At 38.8% G+C, this 26,767-nt stretch overlaps 1 protein-coding gene across 1 annotated transcript in view; it reads right to left on the bottom strand.

Moving 5' to 3' along the window:
• USP34 (ubiquitin specific peptidase 34) overlaps positions 1–26,767 on the bottom strand; it is a 244,205-nt gene that overhangs the window by 58,422 nt on the left and 159,016 nt on the right. The window contains exons 43-56 of the mRNA XM_067565207.1: positions 24,328–24,491; positions 23,088–23,153; positions 20,230–20,376; positions 20,084–20,140; positions 19,896–19,973; positions 12,089–12,183; positions 10,177–10,349; positions 9,221–9,374; positions 5,516–5,594; positions 3,992–4,045; positions 3,792–3,887; positions 1,185–1,249; positions 1,011–1,086; positions 859–906 (exon numbers count right to left, since the gene is read on the bottom strand). Of these exons, the coding sequence (XP_067421308.1) occupies positions 859–906; positions 1,011–1,086; positions 1,185–1,249; positions 3,792–3,887; positions 3,992–4,045; positions 5,516–5,594; positions 9,221–9,374; positions 10,177–10,349; positions 12,089–12,183; positions 19,896–19,973; positions 20,084–20,140; positions 20,230–20,376; positions 23,088–23,153; positions 24,328–24,491 (1,352 nt within the window). The remainder of the gene's footprint in view (positions 1–858; positions 907–1,010; positions 1,087–1,184; positions 1,250–3,791; positions 3,888–3,991; positions 4,046–5,515; positions 5,595–9,220; positions 9,375–10,176; positions 10,350–12,088; positions 12,184–19,895; positions 19,974–20,083; positions 20,141–20,229; positions 20,377–23,087; positions 23,154–24,327; positions 24,492–26,767) is intronic.

Below are 26,767 nucleotides of genomic sequence, written 5' to 3' on the forward strand. Positions count from 1 at the left end.
CCTCCCGCTGGATACAGAAGGGAGTCACTGCTTAAGGACCTGCGCGGAGTGCGTTTCTGTGGAGCTAAAAGGCCGGTGCAGGTTCCTAGCTGCAGCCAAGGGGATGGGAGATCAGCACTCCCCTCCCCCTGGCTGTAGCAGGGAGGACAGCAAAGCGCTCCAGCTAGGTCCATAGGCGCTGGGGTCCCTGCTGGAGCCAGAGGGAGGGGAGCACTAATCTTCCATCCCCCCTGGCTGCAGAAGGGAACCACTGCCTAGGGACCCAGGTGGAACGCACAGGGCTACAGGACGCATTCGATTTCCCTGCTGCAGCCAGGGAGATGGGAGATCAGCAAAGAGGGAGGCAGCCTCTTCACTGAACTCCTTCTGTCTGGCTGCAGTGGGGGGCACACCTGCTGGCAGAGACTGGTGGCCTTTCAGGGTTGTAAAAATGATATCTGTGGGCATCAAGCCAAAAAGGTTGGGAACCACTGAATTAGAGACTAAAAAAGATTCCAATTCACATCTCTGAATTATACAATAATTCTTCTACCAAAAAGGGAATACAAGATTTGTCAGTCCCAATAGTGGGTAAGGAAAAAAACCAACCCAACCCAACACCTCCTTCCCCACCACACACAATTTTTCAAGCCTTAAATTTACAGAAAAAAGAAGCAAATGAACACAATCCCATTTTTATGCTTTTCATTTTCAGGTCACTATTAAATCTGACATTGTAAACATTCTCAGATTGATATTGACTACTGTATATGTTATGACTCAAAACTATATTTTTTTACATGAAAGCACAAAGGAACAGGCAAATTTCACTGCATTCAGACAACTACTTAATATGAATTTACAAGCAAACTAACATACCTTTTCTTTTGAATGGATAAATGTCTCCAGAACAAAGGAAGTGCTTAACTGCAAGAAAATGTTATATACTATTAATCAGTGTCCAGAATTATCATTGAAACATATTCAGTTTAAAAGAAATGTTTTCTGATGTTAAGGTACTTTAACTTTACCTTTGCTGTCATAAGGGAGACTGCTTTTGGATCTGGTAATGTGCTTGGAATGCTACTACACAACTGCCACATAAACCTAGAGTCAGTAATTTATTTTGTTAATTATAATGAAGTTTAAAAATCTGGATTAAGTAAAAACATCTCAATATAATATTTATTTAAAGCAAAACTTACCCAAAATATGTATGTTCAAAAATGTTCTTGTCTTGAAGAAACTGCATGTTATCATGCCATATCCACTGAAGAAAAAATGCTAACATCAGATACAAGAAAGCAGTTTACTTCATTAAATTTGTGTGTGATTTAAAAAATAAAAATAACACTTGTCGACTAAAAAACCCAATCTTTTCTCTCAATTTTAGTTTAAAATATAGATTCAAACTTTTATGTCTAGTATAGCAAGTGATAGTTTTGCCTACTATAGTTAAAAACAATTCTCAATATCCCTTCCCTTCCAAACATACCTTTCCACATGCTTGCTTGTCCAAGATTTAAAAAAATGAGTACCTGATACTAGGCTTCTAAATCCATATTTAGGTGTCTAAATTAGTGGCATGATTTTCAAAAATGCTAAGCACCCAGCATCTCCCACAGAAGTCAATTAAACCCATGCAACCCCCTTGAAGCCAACAAATAAACATTAGAATTTATGTCAATGGGGTTGCATAGGTGCAACTAAAGAGTAAGGGCTTGATCCAAAGCCCATTGAAATTAATGGAAAGACTCACGCTGACTTCAGTGAGCTTTTAATAAAACCCCAAGGGCAGAATTTGGGTCACTGTTCTCATTCAAAACTACATTTTGTGCCAGATCTCATTGTTTCACATTTTAAAATTTTGTTTTTGACCAAATCTGTTTGTACTATTTTTTTCCCCAATAGGAATGATTTTAACTCTTTGGTGAAGTCTACTATGGATTATTTTTAAATTAGGCAGGATTGAAAGCATAATCTGATCAACTGGCTAAGGGCTAGTCCAGTGATGTCCAACTTTTTCAGCCTGAGAGCCAAACATATAAGGATCCATAAATCAATACTTATGACAGATTATCCACCCTTTTCTGATCCCTATGGCCACTCAGGTGGCACAAGGGGAGTAAAAAACAAAACCTATTGGGGATACCACTGGCAAAAGCAGAGTTGCATCTCTAACAGACACACGGTTGACATGTTCAGCTCCTATCCCTCTTTCCCTGCATGTCAGAGATGTGGAGGATGTGTGGCAGGTGCATGATGCATTCTAGTCATCTTCAGATGGCACATAATCCCTTGATAGCCAAGCCCCATTGGTAGCCAGCTGACAAGTTATAGAGCCCTCAGTGCTTTTATGTGCCATAAAATAAGGGAGATGCAACTGATTGCTGGTTCTCAGCATCTCTTCTCTTCCCCCTCACTTGGGCTACCCTGAAGGGTTGTATGGAGGAGTGGAGCCATCCTTCACTAGGCACTTCCTTAGCGCCGTAAGTCAAGCAGAGCCAGTTGCGTTCCTTTCCTGTTCTCCTTGGGGCTCCCACAAGTCTGCAGGAAAGAACTACTCTCTCATTCCCCCTCTGCAGTGCAACAGGCAAATGAGCTGTGGAGCAGCTGCAGTTACTCAGAACATTCTCTGTCACATCAGAGCTACAGAGGCGGCATTGCCTCATCTCCTCCACACAGCAATAGGGCTGGTTCAAATACTTCAGTTTAACAATCACAGGCCATAGCCCCAGGTACAAATTTTCAATTTGCAGTCAATACAAATCTTCTTAAAACATTTTGCAATTAAAGGTCAGAAGTTAGAGCCTTGAAGGTCACAGGTGGTTCCCAAGCACAGGTTGGACAACTCTGGTCTAGTCTATATGACTGAGACAAAAAACTGTTCAGGTCAAAATTCCTGCTATAATTTTCCATTTTATAGTTGCTTACATTAATGTAAAAAGAATAGGCTCCCAGATATTATAACCTGTTTTCCACTGACACCATTCTTTCTGTTTAAGCTCTCTGAAACATACTAGCTCAAGTGAAAGATTTTCTCACCTCAGAGAAATCACTTAGAAATATTTAACTATTTTTCTAGCAGCCCACTTGTAAGTACATTAGAAGAGAAATGGAGTCTGGGTTTTTTTTTTTAAATAAACCAAACTCTTTCCTGTTTGGAACAGCCCAAGTCATAATTATTTCAAACAATGTATTGTGAGATAACTGCACTTCTCGTGTGCTGGAGACAGCTGATTTTTTTTGCCTCAGGCCTTACTACAGACCAAGACATTCAGCTATGCTATGCCACAACAACTGAACAACCTACTATGTGTTATGCCTTATACATATAATGCAGCACCTTCTTTACTGGTCTTTCTCTGATGATTATGCTGCCAGCTCTCAGTTACATTTTCTTTTTACTTTAAAAATACCAATGAATTCCAGTATTTTTATATAATTTAATGTCCATTTTACATTTTCTTTCCTGTTGTCAGCTTTGCTATTTTTTATTTAAATAAAACTGAACTTACAAAAAATACAATCTTCCTTCTTTTGAAGGTTATGATACCAAGTTTTAGTTAATTTTTACTGCTAGGTTACAAACTCTGGAAAGTAGTAGATTATAATGGAAACACTGACACAATGTTAATTTTAGAATGTAAAGGGTGATGTTATATTACAAAATATTCTATGAAAGATGGTAAGCCTTTTAATTAATTATCTTAATATTTAAAATCAAATTTCATTTCCTAAATTTACTCATATATGACCGATTTGGATAGGATTATATTTTTACACTGGTGTTAAAACAAACCAACTTGTACCTCCAGCAACTCTGATGAAACATCAAATTTGTAGTCTTTGCCATTTTCCTCCTCTGGTTCCATCCGTTTATAAAACAGCATGTACGCACTATGTGTCTTTAAGAAAAAAAAATCTGTATAATTTTTGCTCTAGAGAGAGATTATTTAGGTCATAAATGTAAAAACATATTTACTTAGCAAATGAAAGGAGAAAAGGGTACCTTTTCAAAGGAGAAGTCCATAAATTTATCAGTGACTGAATCATACGTCTTGGTCTGTCAAAAAGAGAACATTGGTTACTTAAAATATTCATTATAAGCTTGTTATTCTGGCCTGATTGTGGATGGTTCTGGTGTGAATATGCAAGGTGGCATCTCTATTTTATGATCACCATGCAGGGTATGCCAACAATTATATTCCTTGCTCATCATTAAACAATTTTCAGTTTTTTGTAATAACTTACTTTAATTTTCCAGAGTTGCATATGCAGTACTTTGACTCTGACTCCTCTCTCATTTTTCCAGACCACAGGTTCTCAATCTGTGGCCCAATCGGGGCACAGCTGTGACCCAAGTGACATCCTCAGGGCCATACAGGTAATATTGGATATGGCCCACAATGGCAAATAGGTTGAGAACCACTGCTGCAGACCATACCTTCTTTTTTGGAGTCTGCAGCTGCATGGAATCAATTTTTGTATTGTACTTTGGCGTGGTAGCTTTACCAAGTGGGAGTCTTTAGCTTGTTCATAGAATTGTTGTAATAAGCTGTTGTGCTATTAAGCATGCAAACCAGGAAAGCACATGGCCCTAGATCTTTTTATACATTATGAATGTTTGCTATTGGTTTAACAGAGCTTCATACTAAATATGTGTAAAAATATTCACACTGCTGGCAAGGCAGATTCAAAAGCCAAGGCAAGAAGCTGGTATAGTCTTGTAAAATATTTTGCTTTTAATATTTTTTAAATCCATGAAACTCCCTTCTCTGACCAAAAGAAAAATATATAAGGTATAATAAGCCTGAATACAAAAATATTAAACATTTTTTTTAGAGATGGGTATTTGCCTGATTTGCCAATTCTTTCTGGCCAATAGTCTGAGGAACTACATTCTCTGGCAGCTACTGGTGGTTCCTGAAGCACTAAAATTAATATATTTTGCACTTACTAGTGCTTCTCAATCAAGGAGTTCAAAATACTTTAAAAAAAGTTATTGCTGTTTTATAGAACAGGAAACTAATATAATGTGAATCACAATATACACAAGTTATAAAGGAAATCAATCGCTATGCAACTGTTTATTTGGGCAAAATGCACATACATGTATCTATACAATTAATGTATAGCTATTTCACTAATTGACTTTCTTTTTTTTTTTTAAACACAAACAAAAAACTAATTTGGATTTGCATTCTAAAAAAAAAATTCCCAGTTCACCAAAACTCAGATCTTCCCCCTCCAGTATAAGCGGATGGCTTATTCTTTGATGCAAAGTGAATGGCCACTTTGCAGCATGGCCTGAAAATAAACAGACTTAGGCTATGCAGTTCTCTTTTTCCTACCACAACCAGTGTCTCGTTAAACTCCCTAGCAGCTTCATACACATGTTGAACTGGAGAGGGTACTGGGGCAGAGCAGAACACTATGAAACCTGTATGAGAGAGTTCTCAGGGCAGAGCTAGTGTCCTGAACTACCTCTGAGACTGTACAAAAGAAAGGACTAGAGGTAAAGGCTACAACTTACAGTCATTTCTCCACCAAAACATTCAGAAGCAAGCTGAGCAGAATCAAATGGTTTTACTTCGGCATCATTGAAAAGGTACCTATAAAAGATTAAACTTTTGAATCAGTTGTCTGTTGCCTCTCTTACAGTAGATGAACAATACCAAACACCTACATCAAAAGAATGACATTTATACATGGACGATAAAACTATGAGGAAGTAAAGGCAAAATTACGTTCCCATTGACCAGCTAATTTGTTTGTGAATAAGTAGCCAGAAAAATGACATGAGCATCTTCCGGGATTTTACCACCTTGTTTCTCTAAGTTGACTCCTCCTTCTCTGAACGAAATGTGTTCACTTGCTCTACCTCCCTAGCTAAGAATTTATTCTCTTGTTAAAGCCTGGGCTTGGAAAGTGCTATACAGTGGGAGGCTGTGCTATAATATCTGAGCTACAGAAAGCAAATTAGGTAGCTAGTGGGATATAATTAGCCTTTCTGTGGCTAGACCTATGACAGTACAAGTACATTACTGACCAGCATTCCTGGATCCTAATACCTGCTGCCAAAAAACCAGAAGAATCTCGTGAGAGCAGATTTATCTTGGGAATTCCCCAACCCTTGAGATCTGCTGAATGACCACTCTCCTAAAACAATCTTGGATTAGTTTAACCAGTCCACTGCAAAGTTAAGGTGACATGGAATGAGTAGAGCCTTACTGAAAAGAGGATCGCTTAGATCCAGGATAACAAAATGACAGAAACCCTTAGCAGGGTCAGGTTTCTTATACGTCTCTGTTACATTGTCAGGCTTTGATGTCATGGTTTCCCTAGATTAGCCATGTTAATGCTAAACAGACTAAGGCCTTGTCTATACACAAAATTTGTACCACTTTCACTATTCCAGTATAACTATACTAATATAGTTAAATCAGTACAAGCCCCCTAGTGTATTTGCAGTTATCCTAGTATAAAAGTGCTTCTAAGCCAAATAGCTTATTCTCACATAAGGCACTTTTATACCGTTATAATTGTGTCCATATTAGGGATTGTACCAGTATAACTATTTTAGTAAAAAAATGCATCCCTAACCAAAATGTATACCAGTAAAAAGACTGCGTAGACCAGGCAGGCCTTACATGATCAGCTGCAGATAAGGATGTTCACATGCAACTTTCTCCTGAAGTTCACATTCCCTGAGGTATGCAGGCAACATGTGAGCTTTCCAGTTTTGGGAAGAAATGTGTATTCTGCCTGGGACCTAGAGGGATGGATTTACAGTGCAGCTTCTATTTTTTATCCTTTTTGTTCACAAGACCTAGTGCATCAAATAAAGCTAGTGTCTTCCATAACACTTATGTTGCCCAATTCTGGGTACATGGCTGAATAAGCCAATCATACAAATAAGGAACTATGAAAAATTCCCTCTACAGAGGGCTTCTGCTATGACCAATATGATCTACATGAACCTTCTCAAGGAAGATGCCAGGTCAAATGGAAAAATGAGTTGTACTGAAAATGCCAACTAGCCAACATACACCTTGATGCTTTTGGTGGAAGGCAGTGTCAGGGATGTGTAGTCAGACATGCTCAGGTCCACCGATACCAGGAAATCATCCTGTTCCATCAGTACTAGGGTGGCTCAGAAGGATTTCATTTTTAATCTCTCAGGTTTTATAAACTGGTTTACCCACTTCAGATATTAAAGAGTAGGATGCCTCCTTTCTAAGGGCCAGAAAGAATCTGGAGTAACTTCTAAAACCTATTCACTTGGGGCATCTCCTGAAATGAAAAAAGGGGAGGAAACCTGAGGAAACAGAGAGAATTCCCTTAAGATATTCAGATAAGATGACTTTCCACTAGTGTGAAAGAAAATGATAAATTCCACCCCTCAAAAAAACAATTCTGTGGAGGGAAAAGGCTGATCACACAAAACCTTTGTAAACATTCTTAGGGGCACAGAAGGAAGGCTTGTCCTTACTCCCAAAATACTAGACTTAGACAGCTGAAGGAACATCTGACTGCAAAGGACTGACTTTTCCCTGATGAAGAGGACCTTGATCTCTTTTCTGAAAAACTAAATTTGTTGCCTGACAAGTCAGGGAGGGTGGAATCAATGGTTTTTCACAAAAATGCTATTCCTTTTTAAAGGAAATACTATTTTACAGAGGTGGAATGAGATACCCTACCTTCATGGACAAATCTCCTAATACTCTGCAAACCAATACAGAAGAGTGGAGGATTTAGTGGACAACTTGAGGGAGTTTAGTGCAATATCATTTAGACTATTGAAAACCAAAGAAACCCTGGATGGCTAGATGGATCTAGATCTTTATATTTAATGTTTTAGGAAGGGAGCAAAATTCATTTTTCTAAGTCAGAGGACATCTTGCCTTCCTCTGAACCACAGTCAACAATAGCAGTCACAAAACTTGAGACGGAAAGGGCAATGCCAGACTCTTAAAATCCAACATCATTATGCAAGAAGATTGACACAAGATTTTTCCAAAAGTAGCTTCATTAAAGAACATTACAATATGAATCTGATGGTCAGCTACAATGAACATAATGACTGTTACAAGAGGAGGTCTCTGGTGATAATCTCTGCTGAAGGAGATGCCTCCCTTTCCTTTCTCTACTGAGGATAGAAAAAATAAAGGCTACAAATATTCAGACATATCACTATTAATTACAGCTGGTAAATGTTGAACAGTGAGAAGATTCACCAGTTTGAAAAACACTAGCAAATTTGTAAATGCCAGATGAGACAAAACAATATTTTGCATGTGTTAAAGCTCAGTGAGGGAGTGTCAACACTTGATAACTGAAGTGCAACAATGGATAATTTTCCAGATGCAGAGCTGAATAGATTTAAAGAAAAGCAAAATGAAAATAAGAATGAAAATATTAAGCACTTCTATGAAAAGTAATAGTTAAAAACTGACAAAACAAAAAGGACAAAGTTAAAGCACAAAGGATAATCATAATCATAATGAAAACAAATTGGGTATTTTGTTTTGTTTGTTTAATCTGCTTTACAGAGAAAATGTCAACAGCAGCATGCTCTTCAAAAATAACTATATCATCTCTCTGATATACAGAAACCTAGTCATCGTACCAAAGTTGTTAATATGCACTGAACTGCTAATAATACATTTTTACTGCAATATTAATTTACATAAAAACTCAGACTTAAAATGAATAATTTTGTTCTTCTGCATGTATGTCTTGCACACATCAAAGTTATTACAGTTGCAGTGCACAAGCATGTACACTGATTATCTACAATCTTATGACCTTCATCTGGAACATTTTGTGCTGAACACACTCAACAAGGATCAATAGCCTACAGTCATCTGCACTACTGGTATGACAAAGCCAATAAACTTTAAAAAATTGACGTAACAAAAGCAAGAAATGTAGGCACCAAATCTGACCTATTTTAAAACATCTAAAGTCTAATAAAGAACATATAATGGATTCTAAATAGCTACTTTCTAATCAATCCACCCAATCTTTTAAAGGCCCCACCAAAATCAGGAAAAAATATGTTTGTTGATTGGAAAAAGATAAATTGATAAATAAATATATTTGTAAGTATTTAACAGGACAGTCCTAGTCAGTGAGTTAAAATACCCTATTTGAAATAGATGACATTGTCATCTTAAGAATTTACCAGTTGGAAAATACATCACAAACAAGAACTATTAAACACTTAACAACTCACCATTTGTTGTTTTTGTAAGCATGGGGATTGACTATATCTCTGATAAAACTGTAGTAATGGCCACCATCTGCTGTTCCTGTATGAACTGTCACGCCTATCAAATCATACTCGTAACTTTCCGTTTCTTTTAAATATTCACCGTCCTCCTTAAAACCTTAAATAATTTAATACAATATTTAGCAAGTTATCCCTTTAACCTTCACAACACTAGAATTAATATAGGTAACCTACAGAAAATATTTCTTGCCAAATACACTAACACATGGCATATTTTTTGTAGGCACTACCCAAAGGTAGCAGCCAGAACGCCCACACCAACAGGTGAATCATAGGTCACTATTTCTGTGGGGTTGCTGTTGACCCAGAATACAGGCATACGTACTAATGCTTTAGCAGTTTATGTATGCTCCCAACTGGTAGACCATTTAGTAAAGCTCAAGAATTTGAACACCATATTATCCTGCAAATATAAAACAAATCAACAACAAACTATACACAACAAGCCAGGAATTTATAATTCATTATAAAAATGGTTTTATCAGTAATTATATTGGTTATTGTGCTGTATTTGCAAAAATAAAATGATTTAGCAGTCATTGAATATTAAATACAATGAATTACAATTTCTTTGTAAATATAAAAATACAGGCTACGTTAGCCTTTAATTGCTTTTTAACCTCACATGAAGGAGAATTCCAGAAAGATCTGGAATTCATTCTTTAAAGACGTGTTTAGAATTATTCACTATTTGGATGTGTGTGTATTGCTAAGAAATATTACTATTCCAGGACTCTTTATAGCTTAATTTCCATGAATTTCACCATATGCCCTGGGCCACCAGGCTATGCAGTTTAACTGACAATATATTACATTACTAGACAAAAATTTTCAAAAAGTTGAATTTTCAACACTGGTTGGTTGATGGAAAACCATAGGGACAAAGCAGAATCAATTACCTTCTTTTCTGTCATTCTTTCCCATAAGAAAATCCTCTGTGTAAGGTGTCATATCCAAACGTAAAGGAAATGAGAAGTGCGTGTTGACTTTCTCCTTCATCATGGTGACCATATTAAATGTGTATCTCATGGTGTTGAAACTTAAGATTCGAGGCAATTTCTTAAAACATGCCCTAAAGACAAAAAGAATTAACATTTAATAAAACTGAATTGCTTAGATAATACTGCCACTGAGCCCTGGTCTACACTTACCTGGAGATTCGTCAGCAGTCAACGGGAGTTACGCAAGCTAGGCAGAGTAGCTAGCTTAACTCCCGTCGACTGCTGTCTTCCCTTCTGCACGCTGCCTTCACTACACTGCGCTACTTGAGGGGGTGGTTTTACTCAGTCGACTTCCTGATCGATTGAGCGGGTCTACACTGATCGCTCAATCGATCCAGAAAGATCGATCTGGCGGCAGCGACTTTGCCACCATGAGCATAGACATACTCAAAGTCTCTTAAAACTTTCACTCCTGCCATTCATTTCCAGTTCATGTTAGAAATAGTCACCATAAAATTTAAAAATCAGCAACTTCAATACCTTAGACAGTGTCAGTTAGTCAAATGTTATAAAAATCTTGTCATCAGATGACACATAACAGGGATTGGGTAGAAGACTGACTTAAAACAGTCATTATTACAGTAAGCACATAGCTGCACTCCCTGCAGTTAGGATTACATTAAGGGCTTATTATAAAGAATAATGACCCTGTTTTGTGCACTGTTTCATACCCCATTTACACTAAAATTATCTTTCCTGATTAAAATTTTCCATGATTGGTCTCAGTCCAAAGTTTAAAAATTTTTTTTTAAATAAAATCATATCAGTATTTTTGAATTATAAAAAGATGATGGGTGGGAGTACACTTTTTCAAGAGTAAGTCTATTTTTGTTCATTCCAGTCACACATGGCTGAAATCTATAATCTGAATTTTTCAATGTGGATGCTCATTAATAAAGATTAGTCCCTTTCATTACTTGCAAAAATAAAAAACAGTTGACTTATTAGCTTCTAAGCCTCTATTTTTTTGCATATCCTGGCAGCAGCATCTGCTAATGTTGGGCACTATGGTACAAACTACACTACTAAACTGCCATCACAACTCATATATGTATGTGCAAAACTCTCTCTTGTAGACATATTTCAATGCACAACATAGTCAGTACTAAAATCCTTAGGCTCCTGAGCATATTTATAAGATTTACAGTAGGGAACTTTTCTCCTTAATCAAGAAACTGTGTGGCTTCCAATCTCAGATGAAGTTTTTAAAAATAAAAGAAGGGGACACAGATAACATACATACATACTGTATATATTTTAAAGGGTTCCAAAGGCTACTGAACAATTTTAAAATCAGAAATCAAGATTAAATAAAGAACCCAGACAATCACTTTGTGTAAACAGTAATAAACATATGGAATAAACTTCCAACAAAGTTGATTGATCAAAAACATATATAGTAAATGAGTTCAAAAGACTAAAATTTAGATTTGTTCTACAGAAGGAAAAGTCTGAGGATTATGTTGAAAAATGAGAAAGATGAGGCTATAATTTTAGCGGAGCATGCATTTGGAGCAGGTGACCATTTCCTAAAATGTCTTATATTCTTTCTTATGTAGGTCACTGTATTTTTATTTTGTAAGCTCTCTGGGATAGCAATCAGATCTTCATATGTTTGTACAGTGCTTTAGTCAATGTGATCCTGTTTGAGTCTCCAGTATTACCGTTATTCAAATATTAAATAATTATAATTATTTTAGATTGATATTGTTGGACTACTACTCTCACTTGATGGAAACTATTAACAGAAATTAGTGGCATTCATAATTAGAAAGAAATGCTAAGAATGTTTGTTTATTCACAATTATACCTTTTTTCAGCCCGCACTTTCTTCCCACAGTGAGAACATGTATACATGTTGTCACCCTCCAAGGTATCTTTAATAGTTACTTCGTCAAGAGATTCCTGTGAACAATAAACAAGAAAAATAAAAAAGTGCTTTCACAGCTCTTATCTATCTTAGGTACTTATCTAATTATATCAGGTACTTATATAGCACGCATTACTGTGGTATCTGAGCACCTCAGCATCTTTCAATATATTTCCCCCTAAACAACCTTGTGAGATAGGGAAATACCACTACCTCCATTTAGCAAATGGTGAATTGAGGCAAAGAGACTAAAGATACGTCTACACTACAATAAAAAACCCTCAGTGCTGTATCTCAGAGCCTGGGTCAGTTGACTCGTACTTGCAGGGGCAAGGCAAAGAGGCTAAAAATGAGAATTTAGACATTTGGGCTGACCTGGAGTCTGGGCTCTGAGAGTATGTCTTCACTTACAGCGGCAAATTCGGCACCACTGGATCGATTCTCTGGGATTGATTGAGCAGAATTGGAGACCCGCTCAATCGATTTGGAAGTCGACCGAATAAATCCACCCCCGGAAAAAGAGTAACGCTGCATCAACGGGAGGGCATTTCCCGTTGGCACAGCATAGTGGGGACACTGCGCTATTTAGAATTTAGGAAGCCGACAGGAGATAGAGAAGCTACTTTATGTAGCTTGCATATCTCCCGTCAACTGCCGCTGAATTTCATGGTAAGAGTAGACCAGGCCTGAGTCCCTCCTCTCTTACAAGGTTTCAGAGTCCGAGCTCCAGCCCAAGTCCAAACTTCTGTACTCCTATTTTTAGTCCCATAGCTCAAGCCCCACTAGCCCAAGTCAACTGACCTGGGCTCTGAGACTGAACACCACGGGACTTTTATCGCAGTGTAGACATACCCTCAATGACTTGCCCAAGTTCACATAAAAAGTTTGTGGTGCAGCAGGGTGTCCCGAGTTCCAGTCTTGCACCCTGACCACTGGATCAACCTTCTTCACAAAATGCATTAGCTTTTCACTTTATTAACTATCAGCAAATGCACAAGGGTCAAAGAAAGGAAAAAACAAAACTAAACAGTTGATTTCATCATCACTAGCGTACCTACCATTTCTTTTTTGGCCTAAAACCTTTAACTAGAGATCATACAATAAATCAATTAACACTAGCATGTAAAAGTTATTAAGACATCCAGCCCCTCAACTGGGAGGTCTTCCCCCTTTATTCTGAATGCACTGACAGACCATGCGTTTCAGTAAAGGAACTTTGCTCATATTAATAGTTTATGGCTACAGATCAGGCAGCTTTCGAGAATTTTGCAACATTTTGATTTTCAGACACTATCTCCCCTTCCTCCTTCAATTCTGCAGGAAAACTGGCTAATGAGGTAGTAATCTTATACTAAATTAGAAATCATACCGAATCAGTAGAGCTTAGAAGTCTGTCACTGTCACCTATAAAATGGCACAAGTGTGACTTCCACTCTACAAGATCCATCTTCTTGGCATCTTTATGAGTCAGGATGGTTCTATGAGATCTATATGGCTAATTTTCTCATTTGCTGAGACAACTATTAAAAATAGGTGTGACATACCCAGGTGCAATCCAGACCAATGGGAGCTGTGTTACCCTCGCCCTGCAACCTGGGGGGCCTTGCCATGTCTTACTGTTGTAGCTCACCACCTGGACTGCTCACAAACAGCTTGCCAGTATGAAGGTTACTCCCAGATGTGTTGTGTAACTGCAGCCTACCAGTTACACTCTGACTCTCATCAGCCTTGGTTATATTGCAGGGTGACAACACACTTCTAGTCCTGGAATTTCCCCCAGAAACGTATGTCTTGTACTGCCCATCCCTCTCCTGGGCAATCCAAATATATTAAGTCCGTTATTCCTTTAACAGAATAATAAACAACAACTTTCCACCTTAAATGGAGTTACCCAGACACTTCAACTTAAACACACTGGATTAGATAAAATAATGAAACAAGTTTATTAACTACACAGAGATAGCTTTTAAGTGAGTACAAGCAATGAGGCATAAAAGTCAGAAACGGTTACAAGAAAAATAAATATAAACACTTTCTAGTGCCTAACATAACAAATTACATTAGATTCAAGTAAAGTTTCTCACCACATGCTTCCAGCAGCCTTCCTGACCAACCTCTAGGTCAGGATCCCTCCCACAAAGTCCAATGGCTGCTTCTTTTGGCTTCTCAAAAGAGATGGAAAGGGAGAGAGAGAGAAGAGGTCCCTTGGGTGTTTGCCCCTCATTTTTAAGTTTCAGTCCCCTTTGAAAAGCATTTCCAACTGAGACTCAGATGACAAAGAGTCTGTGTGGAAGAATGTTCCCCACTGCGTTTTTTCCACCTGTGAGAGTTCCTGTTTTCTGCCTTCCCCCTTTCTGCTTGATGACTTTGCTTAAATGCAAATTAAGACAAGCATACACTCCTTTGCTAAAGACAGGTCTGTTTCACCAATTTGGTGCTACGTGAGTCTGAACATCACAGGGGGAAATGTCTAACTTTACATATAATGCTTCTACGAAAATTTTACCATGATATTACTCATCAGCAAGTTATGAGTTTTCAAATGATACCTCAAAAGGCATACAAAGATTATTACAATAGTGTGTAGAGTATGAATACAGGAGTGCATTCCATTACAATAGGTTTGGATGTTGATGAAAATTATCAAACCCTTGAAAAGAGATCAAGTAGAACTAATTTTCCTTCTCAGAAGTTACTGGAGGGCTGGTGTTATCCATAAATCTTTGCACATTACTTATGGCTCTCATTAGTAGGCACAACCACCCTGCCTGTTTCACAGATGACAGATAATTTGTGATCTTTCTCTTGGACAGCAGATAGTTCAAAATCCATAACACTCTCAGTCCTGGTGAGAAGACATTGAAAAGATTCAGGATTCTGAAGATGATACTGATGATTCTTATGTCATGAAGTTCTCTGGAAATGATAATTTGTTCTCATTTTGATCTGTAGCCTCTTCCATGAGGCCACTATCTTACTCAGCTTTGGACTCTGACTCAACCAGCTCCATCCCAGAGGGCAGTGAGACAACTGACTATGTGGGTTCCTGATTCAAATCTTGGGTTCCAAGGAAGCCCCATGTCCCTTACATGAATTGAGGCATAATTAAAGAGGAAAATATGGTTATTACCCTACAATAACTGTGATTTTTCAGGATATTGTAGTCAGTGTGGATCCCACTGTGCCTATGTGCCCCACATGCGTGACCTGTGATGTTCTAGGGCTGTGAGCATGCCCTGTGCCTCCTTGTGCTCCAGTTTGAGGGTATAAAAGGCAGGGCAGCCCTATCATCCCTCAATTCCCTCGCACTTCAAATCTTGTTGTAGCTGGACTCCAAAATCAAGGATGGAAGGCAGATTGTGGGATCCACACTGACTATAACATCTTGAAGAGCCAGTTACTATAGGGTAAATAACTATGGTTTCTTCTTCAAGTTATGTGTGAGTGTGGATGGCACTCCAGGCAACAGACAAACAACAGTCTACTCAGAAGCAGGAGAGGAGACACAGCCACATCAATCTAATAGTGACCATCAAACATCCCTTCTGAATTTAGTGTCCTTTCTGGCAGCTACAGCGAGAGCTTAGTGATTTAAAAAGGTCATTGGGTTACCCCAAGTAGTTGCTTTAGAGTTCTCAGCAACTGATACATTCTTGAAGCAGGCCTAAGATGTTACCTGAGCTCTGGTGGAGTGTGCCTTGACATTTGTGAGAAGGGTCTCACCAGGTAAGTGTAATGGATGTAGATACAATGAGTAATCCACTTCAACAATCACTGACAAGAAATCACTTGAACTTTAGATCTACCTGACAGAGTAACAGAGAGACAAGGAGAGAGTATGAAATTATTTGTCCTGTTCAGGTAGAGTAGAGCAGAGCCTTGGAGACATCTAAAGAATGCAATTTCTTTTCTCCCAAAGAGCAATATGGTTTCAGGAAGAAAACCGGTAAGGTGACTGATTAGTTCAAATGGAAGCCCGACACTATCTTTGGAATGAATTTAACATGTGGCCTTATCACCACTGTATGCCTTTATGAAAAACTGAACATGGCGGTCCAGCCATAAGGACTCTGATCTCGTTGACCCTCTGGGCCAATGTGATGGCTACTACAAATGCTGCCTTGATAGAAAGATGGTACAATGAACATTTTGAAAAAGGCTCAGATGGATGTTCCATGACCTGTAAAAGGACAACACTGAGATCCCAAATAGGAACTGGGTCTCTAAGTGAGAGGCACAAGTGCAACAGTTTTTTGGGAAATCTCATCACCATGAGTTATGAAAAGATTGATTATGACTGAAACCAGAACATGAAATGCAGAGATTGCAGCCAGGTGGTCTTTCAAGGAGCCTTTGTATTTCAAGGAATACATGTAATCTAAGACCTTTGGTACTGGAGCCTCAACATGACCTATATCATCCTGATCTCCGTGCTCTGATTATTCCCTCTCAGCCTGTTATAATGTCTGAGCAGCTACTCTCGACATGGATGGCTGAGATGACACTATTGCCATGGACAGTGCTGGAGTTGGTGTGGAGGTCAAAGGCAGTGCACCAGTGGTGTGCTCTGTGCTGACTTCCCTGACATGGCTTTGAATGTAGCCCTACTGCTCTATGGTTCTCTGACCGGTGTTGGTATCATTAGTACCAAAGTGCTTGCTCCTGGAACTCCCAGGTCAGATACCCCTCTCATCAATTGTTCTGAGAGATGGTGCTTGAACTGTGTATGGTGCAATTTCTGATCCAAATCAACAACAAGCAGACAGTGCACCTGCTGGTGATGTGAGATTCACCCAAGTAGAAAAGGCTTCTACTGTGGCCATCCCTCAGCAGGAAGAGTCTGTCACACAACAGGAAAGGTTTGAAACCCACTATAGATTTCACCTTTTTGCAGAGAGGGATCTGTATAGGAGGGAACACTGGTACAAGAGGGTCTGTTCTACTATTTCATTTCAATTTAAAGGGTTTTGGATTGTAGGTAAATTGTTGAAAGCATTCTAAAGATTTTCAGAGGTTTTCTGAGAAGCAGCTTGCTACAGTTTGTGGAAAAAATCAGGCCAGATGGCCACAAAAGGGTATACCAGGGCCGGGGTGTGAACCCAAGAATGCCAAAAGCCCTTTTTCCTGCAAGCAGAGGAGAGATTGCTGCAGGGCAATTAGAGACACCTGGACCCAATGAAGGGCTACTCCAGGTGTACTTAAACCTTGCCTTCCCTAAAGGGATGGGGGGAGGGCAAAGCAGGAGGAAGCTGCCAGAAGGTTTGTGGCAGCTGGAGGAGAAGCTTCCTCCAGGCTAGGTGACGGGGCTTCTCTGCAGCCAGAGGAGCAGGGAAGGAGAAAACCCTTGGCCCCAGCTAGCAGGAGGGAGCCACATCAAGGTTCCTCCCTGGGGAGATGGGGTAACTGGTGACTCCCTGGCCCATTACAAGGGGCAGAAGAGTGAGACCCATTAGAGTGAAGCTGGCTGTCTGCCACAAGTTCTATCAGTCAATAGGAGATGGGTAGGTTCTGACTCGATGCAGTAAGAAGAAAGAGAGGGAGTGGTGGGGCCACTCTGCCCTTTATACCCTCATGAGGGAGCACAAGCAGGCACACTGTACAGGCATCACTCTGGCAAACACTGCTAGCTAAATAAAATGTGGTGTTGAGCACATGGGGTGCATTAGCACTGAGAATGGGAAACACACTGATACATATTTGACAAAAACTTCTGTTCCGCGCTAACAAGAACTAGTTCCGAGATGGAGAAAAGTGCACAGATTACTCCTCTTCTATTGAATGTGGAACTGAGGTGGAAACTGGGGGATATAAGAGAATCTTTAGTTCTTAGAAAAGGACTCTGCAGACTGATGATGCCATATCGTCTTCTCTCAATCTCTTGACATCAAAAAATAATGCTATGGAACTGAGGCCAAAGCCCTATTTGACTTACCAGACATTTTTGATACTCTCTCAGCACTGACTTTCTGAAAACTCCAAGATCGTGACTTTGAAGAAAAGATTGTGACTTTTAAGCTGGTTCTGAGTCTGCCCTGGAAGCTGTAGATTGTTCTCCATAAGCATAGATTACAGATGAAACTCCATAATCTTACAGCCCAAGTTTATAACTTTATGCAGATGTGGCACAGGCTAGGTAAATGTCCTTTACCAAAACATCTATGTCATTAGGCATGAACATCAAGAGACCAGGAAATTAACTGTTAAATAGGCATTCTTTAATCTTTTGTTTTGGTTCATCGTCCTTATAGGAAGAAGGGTTCCTGGAACCAAAGTAGTTCCCTACTAAGAAAATCAACTATTTTCTTTTTTAAACAAACTGTATTAAACCTATCATAGTAACTATTAACAACACAAACTATTCTGCTACAGGAAAAAAAAGACAAGACAGCCAACAATCTAGAAATGGAGGGACCCATTACATCACTGGTTCTTTCTAGCAATATGTGCCCCCCAAGGTTCAAGCTTTCAACTGGGTTCTGGTGCTCTGCACAAGCCCACTCTACAGGAGTGGGGGGGGACCTGTATGGACAGTACTCAAACATGCGATTTTGGTTTAAAAATTTGTTCAATTTAAAAAATGATCTTGGTATAAGAAATGAAATTAAGCTAACACTTAATACATTCAACAGTTCTGACATTTAAAATTACAAAAACCTTTTGTGACAGATGCAAGATCTTGGAAGTGTGGAAACTGCAGAACACTAAACTTTTGTATCTGCAAATGTTATCTGAATTTTTGTGAGTTAGGAATTGTATTCTCACTGCATGAGGAAGGATTAGCAAGCTTCCCCCAGGAACTAAAAGCAGTGGGAGATAATTACTGTAAATACCAGGATAGGTGAGTAATTCTGCAGACGTGCCACCCCCTGTGGGGCAAGGGGGAAATTGCATACACTGTTTGAGACCACATTCAAGATGCCCAGGAAACTAAGAAAAGGCTGAACTGAGTCAGATGCTCACTTGGATTTAAAAAAAAGACATAACATAGTAATTAAGAAAGCAAAACCATGCTGGAAGGATTTGAAGGACTGGAAACTGCCAGGGTCTCCACCTGGAAGATGGGTGACACCTGGTAAGCTTAGCATTCGTGTAGACTGCTTACTGTTTTATTCTATACTTTCTCTGTAATGCCATTTCCCCAAAATAAATGTACTGTGCTTTGTGAAAGCTGGCTGGTCACTGACAGACACTATCTTTGTCTCTTTAGACACAGCAAATGGCAGATGCTGCACTAAGGTCTGACCTACTTGGATAAACATAGTGAATTGCAAGGGGACGGCAATCTTAAATCCCTGGCTAGGAAGGAGAGGGACATAGTTCTGTGCCAATAGGGGGGTGATAGCTGAAGGCCCAAGACCAAAAGAGGCACCTTTAAGAAGGATAGAGGTGCAGTTAACCCTGGAATTATGACACATTTCTCTTAAAATGTGAACATAAAAAATAAAAAACACAGCAGGGAACAAGAAGTGATCTTTTTATAGTTATACAATTTCTAGTTCAGGATTCCTGAAGAATTCTAAATCAATTCCTGGTACCATCCACAGATGGACTGCTGCAATGGAACAGCTGCTGTAACTCAATATTACAAAATTATGGAATAACAACAAAACCCAGAGTTGAGCTCAAATTAGAGTGCAGATGTGGATAGCAACAGCATATGCAATACAGTAACATAAGAAGTCTTTTATACCTGGCTGAACTAATTTGTTATGGTCTCTATTACAACTCCCACCATGGCAATACTTACATAAATATTCTTCATATCTGCCACCTGGCATCTCACTGTATAGAATTCTTCAGCAGTTTGACTGACATGCTCACAGTCCTCAATGAAAACAGAAAAGTGGCAAAAGAAAGTCAATGAATTATTTCAATACATTAAAATGGATATTTTAACCTTAGAATGAAACGGGCAGGAAAGAAAGTGATACTTACCAAAGAAACAACATTGTTTGTAATGACACCTCCAAATAAACTTTTCACTGTATTTTTCTGTGAATAAATTAATGAATCCTGTCAACAAAACTTGAGCAAATCTATAACTTTAAGAGCCCCTTTTGTAGCATGTTTTAAGAACTCACCAATTCTGGAGACATTTCTTCAATTTTTGTTATCAGATCTGTGAAGAATTCTGTCATGTCTTTTTGCTCTCCAGTGTTAAGTGGCTGCTTATCCATGGTGTAGGTTTTACAGAAAGGCCTTGGATTGTATGCCTTACACTCACTTTCCTTTTGGGGAAAAAAAGGCAAAAATATGAAAGAAATCAACTTTAAAATAAAATATATATAAAAATATAAATACACTTAACGTAAGTATACAAATATATGTACAGTAGACTCTTGTTTGCAGCAACACCTTATAAAAGCAACCGCTGCTTATGTGCAACATTTCTCCTGGGAACACTTTCCCTACTGTGAATTGTCAACACTCCCCAGGACAACAGCTTTTTAGGAGCAAAGTAGCAAAAGGACACCAATATGTTGCTACTAATGAGTATCTATTGTAAAATCACTAACAGAATATAGGTATAGCATTAATATTACAAATAAATACTTATTAAAAGTAAGATAGAAGCATTTCAATAGAGATATGACAATTCACATTTTGTGGATCTGTTCAGATACAGTATTAGATATGCATGTCATATAGCAGATATTAAGAGCTTGATCTTGAGAAATGCTTAATTCTCAGTCATACTTCTCCATGGGTAAACAATGTATCATATAGTTCAATGGTACACAGATGTCTGACAAACACTGATGTTAATGTCGTTTTGATCAGAGTTAAGGATTTTCATTATATATAATGTGATTGTGAAGAATGTGTTGCATGTATGGTGTTACTATGTATGTTGGAGGTGTGGGGGATTTATTTATAGCAAAGAGGAGTTTGTCAGTGAAAGTGATAAAGATGATGTGTGGGGGTTAAAGATATGTTAAAAGAGGATGCCTTAACTGGACATTTCTTACTTTTAAGGGTTGGAGTAGGTGGGTTTTCCCCACAAGCAATCTAATATGGTTTTTAACTAGGTTTTTTCCTTTAAGGTTTAAATATAGTTTACATTTTAATACAGAGACAAGGTGAGTGAAGTAAAAGTTTTATTGGATCAGCTTTGGCTGATGAAAGAGACAAGCTTTCGAGCTACACAGAGCTCTTCTAAGTTGGCCCAATGAAAGATATTATCTTACCCACCTTGTCTTTCTAATATCCTGGGACCAACATGGCTACAACAAGACTGCAAAATACATTTTAATATGACGTTAAGCACATAAAAATAGCTACATTTAATTAAGTATTTGAGATCCATGCATTTTAGGGAGGCATGAGAAATGAGAGTCCAAATAGCTTCTGAAAAGCTACATTCATATAAAATCAAAGTTGAATACTAGTTATAACCCTATAACTTTTTTTAACATGTCAAAACCAGAATTCAAGGTGCTCTATTTCTCTTACAAGACTTAGTTACATTTCAGACACTAAGGCAATGTCTACATTGCACCTGGGAGAGTAATTCTCTTCTTGGGTAGATTTATATGCCATTAGCTTTGCTTGAGCTACCATGCTAAAAAAGAAGTGACTGTTGCAGTTTGGGTACATACTCAGGTACCTACTCTGAGCCACTGCAGCCAGCCCGAGTTGCTGTGGCCTACACGGTTATGTTTTGCACACTAGCGTGAGCAGAGTTAACTCACATACATCTATCCGAGCTGGGAATTATCCCTACCAGCTTCAGTATAGAATAAGGCTTGAAGCAATGCAGGATTTCATTCTTCTCGGCCATCCTCCTCAGCTATTCCATCTGTACTTTATAAATCCTACTGAAGATGCTTCCTTTTCAGACACTAATTCCATTTTAACTAGTCAGCTCTTGTGTATCACCCCACCTTTATTACTGATGCTGCTGGATATTCATCATTTGTTTTCTATACTATTTTAATAGTGGTTTTAAATTGTTGTATTATAACCTACTAACTTTTCAAGCACCGTGGCAGGGGAAAAATTTTATAAACAAAATTATTAAATTCTATTTTACAAATGCAAAAACATAACCAAAGAAAGATGAAGTGACTTGTGCAAGGTCACTCAATCACTAAACTTAGACTCAAGCGCAGAACGCTGCCTCTCAATCATCCTCTATTCCAACCACCAGACAAACTCCTTAAGTATACTGAAATGTACATATTTCAGAACATATGTGCTAACTGACATTATTGCTATGTACTCTAAAAATCAGAAAAAGGGCCAGAATGTAACTGCCTCATGTGTGAGTGAAGAAGGGGTGAGTCATAATAGCAGATAGTGAGCATAAAGACTGTTTATACAGAGCACTGCCACCAACACTAAGGGTATGTCTACACTGCAATTAAACACCTGCAGCTGGCCTATGTCAGTTGACTCCAGCTCAAGGGCCTCAGGCTATAGAGCTGTTTAACTGTGGTGTAGATGTTTGGGCTCAGGCTGGAGCTCAAACATCTACGTCATGACTAAACAGCCTAGCTATTGTTGGCTCATAAATGGCTGGGGAAAGCATTCATGTAACTCAGCTGGGTGTGTCCCTGCCTGTGGATGTCTGTGTTAAGTGCAGTACAGTGCAGGTTTGTGGCTTTACACAGCATCATAGTGTGAGTGAGCCCAGGTTGGTGAGACAGAGATCTCAGCAGTCCCACAGTCCAGAATGCATCCCGGGAACACCTGTCACACACGTCCATCCGAGATCCTAGGCAGGTACTCATCTCGCAGCTCATGCTGTCATAGCTACATTCTATTTTTAGCATACTAGCTTGATGAGAGATAGCGCAAGTCTGTCTCCTTGAGCTACAAACCATACTTCTAGCACTAAGTGTAGACATACTTATACAGCGATAATTAATTCCTTTCTTTCTTTCTTTCTTCTTCTTTTTCCTTTTTTCTCCCCCCATAAGTGCTTCTTAGAACCTACCATTAAATATGTAAACATTTTCTGAAGTTCTAATAGAGTGGTCTTGTGCTTCATGTCCTCTGAATACTGAAACAAATACATAAAATAGGATTACAATTTTTCCTAATTTTTTTCTGATTAGAACTCTTACCAAAAACCAGCATTTAAAAGTTATAAAAGAATAAACCCAATTATTGCTTTTCTTTTTATACAAAATATTGTAATGATATTTTATGAATGACAGTCATAATGATCATGTATAAATACATTCACATGTGCATGCACACACATATTCAATCTTTTTTACCTGAAGTACTATACGCTCATTTTTTCCATTTTAGCACATTATTTACCAAAAACCTAGATTACCTTCTTATAAATGTAGTTTACAGAATGGTTCGTGTGTTCTAAAAATTCACACTAACTGGGAACCCCTGGATCCTAATGTATGAACCCAGTCCTTATTCAAATAAAAACAAAACCCAAAAAAACTAGTATTCCTAAATTAGGAACCTCTCTCTTCCATTCAATAATGACACAAAGATTGATGGCTCCCAACGGGCTAGTCCAGGATGGTGCTACAATGGGTTGGAGTTCTTAAAGGCCTTATCCCCTAAATACTAGTGTTCTGGTGAGTGGCCCAGACCAAGCAGCTTCCTGACTGAACTGTGGTTAAGTGGAACAACAGCTGACAACAGTGGCTCAAAAGAGCTCCTTCATAAACACTGATCAGAAAGAAACTACAAGTTAGGGCCAGAGATGCCATCCACATCCTATTAACTTCAGGGAGTAGAATGCAATGTTTCCTGTTGCAACCAATGCACTCACAACTTTAATCTGTTAATAGTATTTTTTAATATTTTTTTATGATAGCACCCAGTTTGGGTAGGGCACTTTCCAAACATTCAAGAAGGATAATATCTGCTTCAAGAAGCTCACAATTTAAGGACAAATAAATAGAAAGGAGTCAGGGAAACAGGAATTACAGGCAGTTTATATACAGTTTACATATAAGTCAACTTAATTCATTGTAATCTATGGATGTTGCATGCTTGCAGCATGGATTTAAGAGTGGGGCTTTATCACAATTGTATTTTTAAAAACTCTCATATTGTAAATATTAAGAAAAAAACCCATATCTCTTCCACCTTAGCCACTAACAAAAATTAACATTATTTTATCATAATGAAATAATTAATAGCATAAAATGCATATGTTTATAAAAAGAACACTAGTTAAAAATCAAAACATGAGGTCATACCTTAGCAGTAAAAATGGCTTGTCTGGCCTCTGGTATCATATACAGCTGCTGAATAGTGGATGCCAAGTAACAAGTTGCTCCAAGATTAGTTAGACCAACAAATCTGCATTCAGCTCGAACATCATCATGTGGCCAATAATCCCATTTGTAAGGTGCATGGGAAGCTGGAAAAAGTATGTATTACAAAAATAAATCAACACAAAATATATTTTTAGGAAGACAACAAAATACATAAGTACAAAATATTATGCTTTTCATTAAGATATAATGTTTCTATATTCTAGATTTACAGACAATGAACCAGATTGTGCCTGCACCTTGAGCACATACTTTGTGGGGGAGAAAATAAGCACAAAAAGGCCCTCCGCAGAAGTCTGAAGCACAGCTGCAGTCCCCACGCTCTCCTGAATGCAGGACATGCTCTCTCCTAGAGTATCTGCACTACAGTCAGGAGATGTGATTGCACAGACATGTAGGCTTCTAGCTTGCTAAAAATAACAGTGAACCATAGCAGAATGGGATAGCCACCAAGTACATACCCAGGTCCCATGCAGGGATGTGTATAGGTGGCTAGCCTGTGCCACAGCCTGAGCTGCCACAGCTTCCCTGCTATTTTTAATGAGCTAGGTTGCAAAGCTAGCTTGGAAATGCTTACACATGTGCTGCAATCATATTTCCTGACTGCAGTGCCGACAGACCCCTATAATGACCCCAGGATGGCTAGCCAATCCAATGGAGAAAGGTAGTAGTCATGGTTCCACACATCCTGCCCCACCTCCTTCACTGACTAGCTGAGGTATATGGAGGTGCAGGAGAATGCATGTTGCATCTTCCATAAGACTGGTGAAAGAGATGTGCTCTTCCTGTGCTTTGGGAAAAGCAGTGTCTGAGGATATGTCTACATGGGGATAAAATCCCCCCGCTGGCCTGGATCAGCTGACTCAGGCTTGCAGGGCTTGGGCTGAGGGGCTAAAAAAATGCTGTGTAGATATTTGGACTCAGGATCCAGCCCAAGCCCAAATGTCTACACAGCACATTTTAGCCCCACAGCCCAAGCCCTGTGAGCCCACGTCAGCTGACCTGGGCCAGCCGCAGCTGTGCCACGGAGGTTTTATCCCCATGTAGAAGTACCCTTAGAGCTCTGCCTGGGGTAATGTGGCTCTGACAGCTCCCCAGCCTGTGTTTTAAAGTCACAATCTGGCCCCATGTAGTACATATAGCAATGTTTTCATCAGTAACAAGGGAATTCATACATTGTAATTACTGATGTTGTGTCTTTTATACATACCAAAGTGTTTTCAAAATATTATTCACTTTTCTTACAGAAATGTATTTCTGAAAAGTTACGGATATTAAGAAAGTCAGTTTTGTATGCTGAGTTCATAGATACAGTCTGAGAAAATTTTCAGCAGGCCTCTGAAATGTACTTAGGAAATCTGCAAGTGTACCCATTAGTGCATGCAAACAGAAGTGCTTCAAAATGCCAGCTCAGGCATGCACAAACTGATGTGCTTGCAAATACTGTGGGTGCATTTTGGAGACTTGCTGAAAGGTGGCCCTACAAGCATCCTTACAAATAAAAAAAAGACACTGCCAAATGTAGCATAATTCTAAAATATTGCTTTTCCTATTTGTGACAAAAATGTGTGATAAAATACGAAAAATAGGGGGTATATTATAAAAATAATGATCACAGTCTAATTAAATTTCTTAAGTCAGGTGTTTTGGCCCTGATTGCCCCTAGCTCTGGTCAATTATCGATGCCTTAATCATCTTTTCTGGAAGCAGCACATCTAATCTGATAGGAGATGCAGTCTCTGATACACTGTAGCGTATACTTCCTTTGTCTTTTCTTTTCTGTTTTATTCTTTTTCTTCTCCATTCTTACTGCCTTCCTCCTTCCCTGTCTCCATTTGAAATTCTCCTTCTTTCCTCTTCTCTCTCTCTCTCTCTCTCTCTCTCAACACACCCACATTAGCCATTGAATGAGAGTAAAAAGCAGTACTGGTGGAAACAGGTGCAAATTCTTAACAAGTTGATGGTAGAAAAGATGCCAGTTGTTTACCAACTAGTCCTCTTCTCACTCAAAGACACAGTCACTCACACACACAAGCCACTCCCAATTCAAACACCACCCACTTGTACTTTCCAATGTACAGAACAGCCATTCACGCAGCTTCATGTCACATTTGAAAGGAAGCCAAAGTGAGTCTGCACCCCAAGCTCTTACTACAGATTCTTCTTGAAAGCAATGTCCATGATTTATATTTGTTATAGAGAAATGTAATGTTAAGAATATTACTGAATTACATAAGCCCCACATCTTTAAAAGAACGCTGAGCTAATTACAGAATGACACCAAATGCCAAGACAATTAACATGCCAAGCATGATCACTAAAGCCTGTGCAAAAGGTAGCCAGTCTTTAAGGGTGGGAACCT

The sequence above is a fragment of the Emydura macquarii genome, unplaced genomic scaffold, assembly GCF_026122565.2.
Source record: "Emydura macquarii macquarii isolate MOO-44397 ecotype Brisbane River unplaced genomic scaffold, CSIRO-AGI_Emac_v2 contig_2676, whole genome shotgun sequence".
Lineage (NCBI taxonomy): Eukaryota > Metazoa > Chordata > Testudines > Chelidae > Emydura > Emydura macquarii.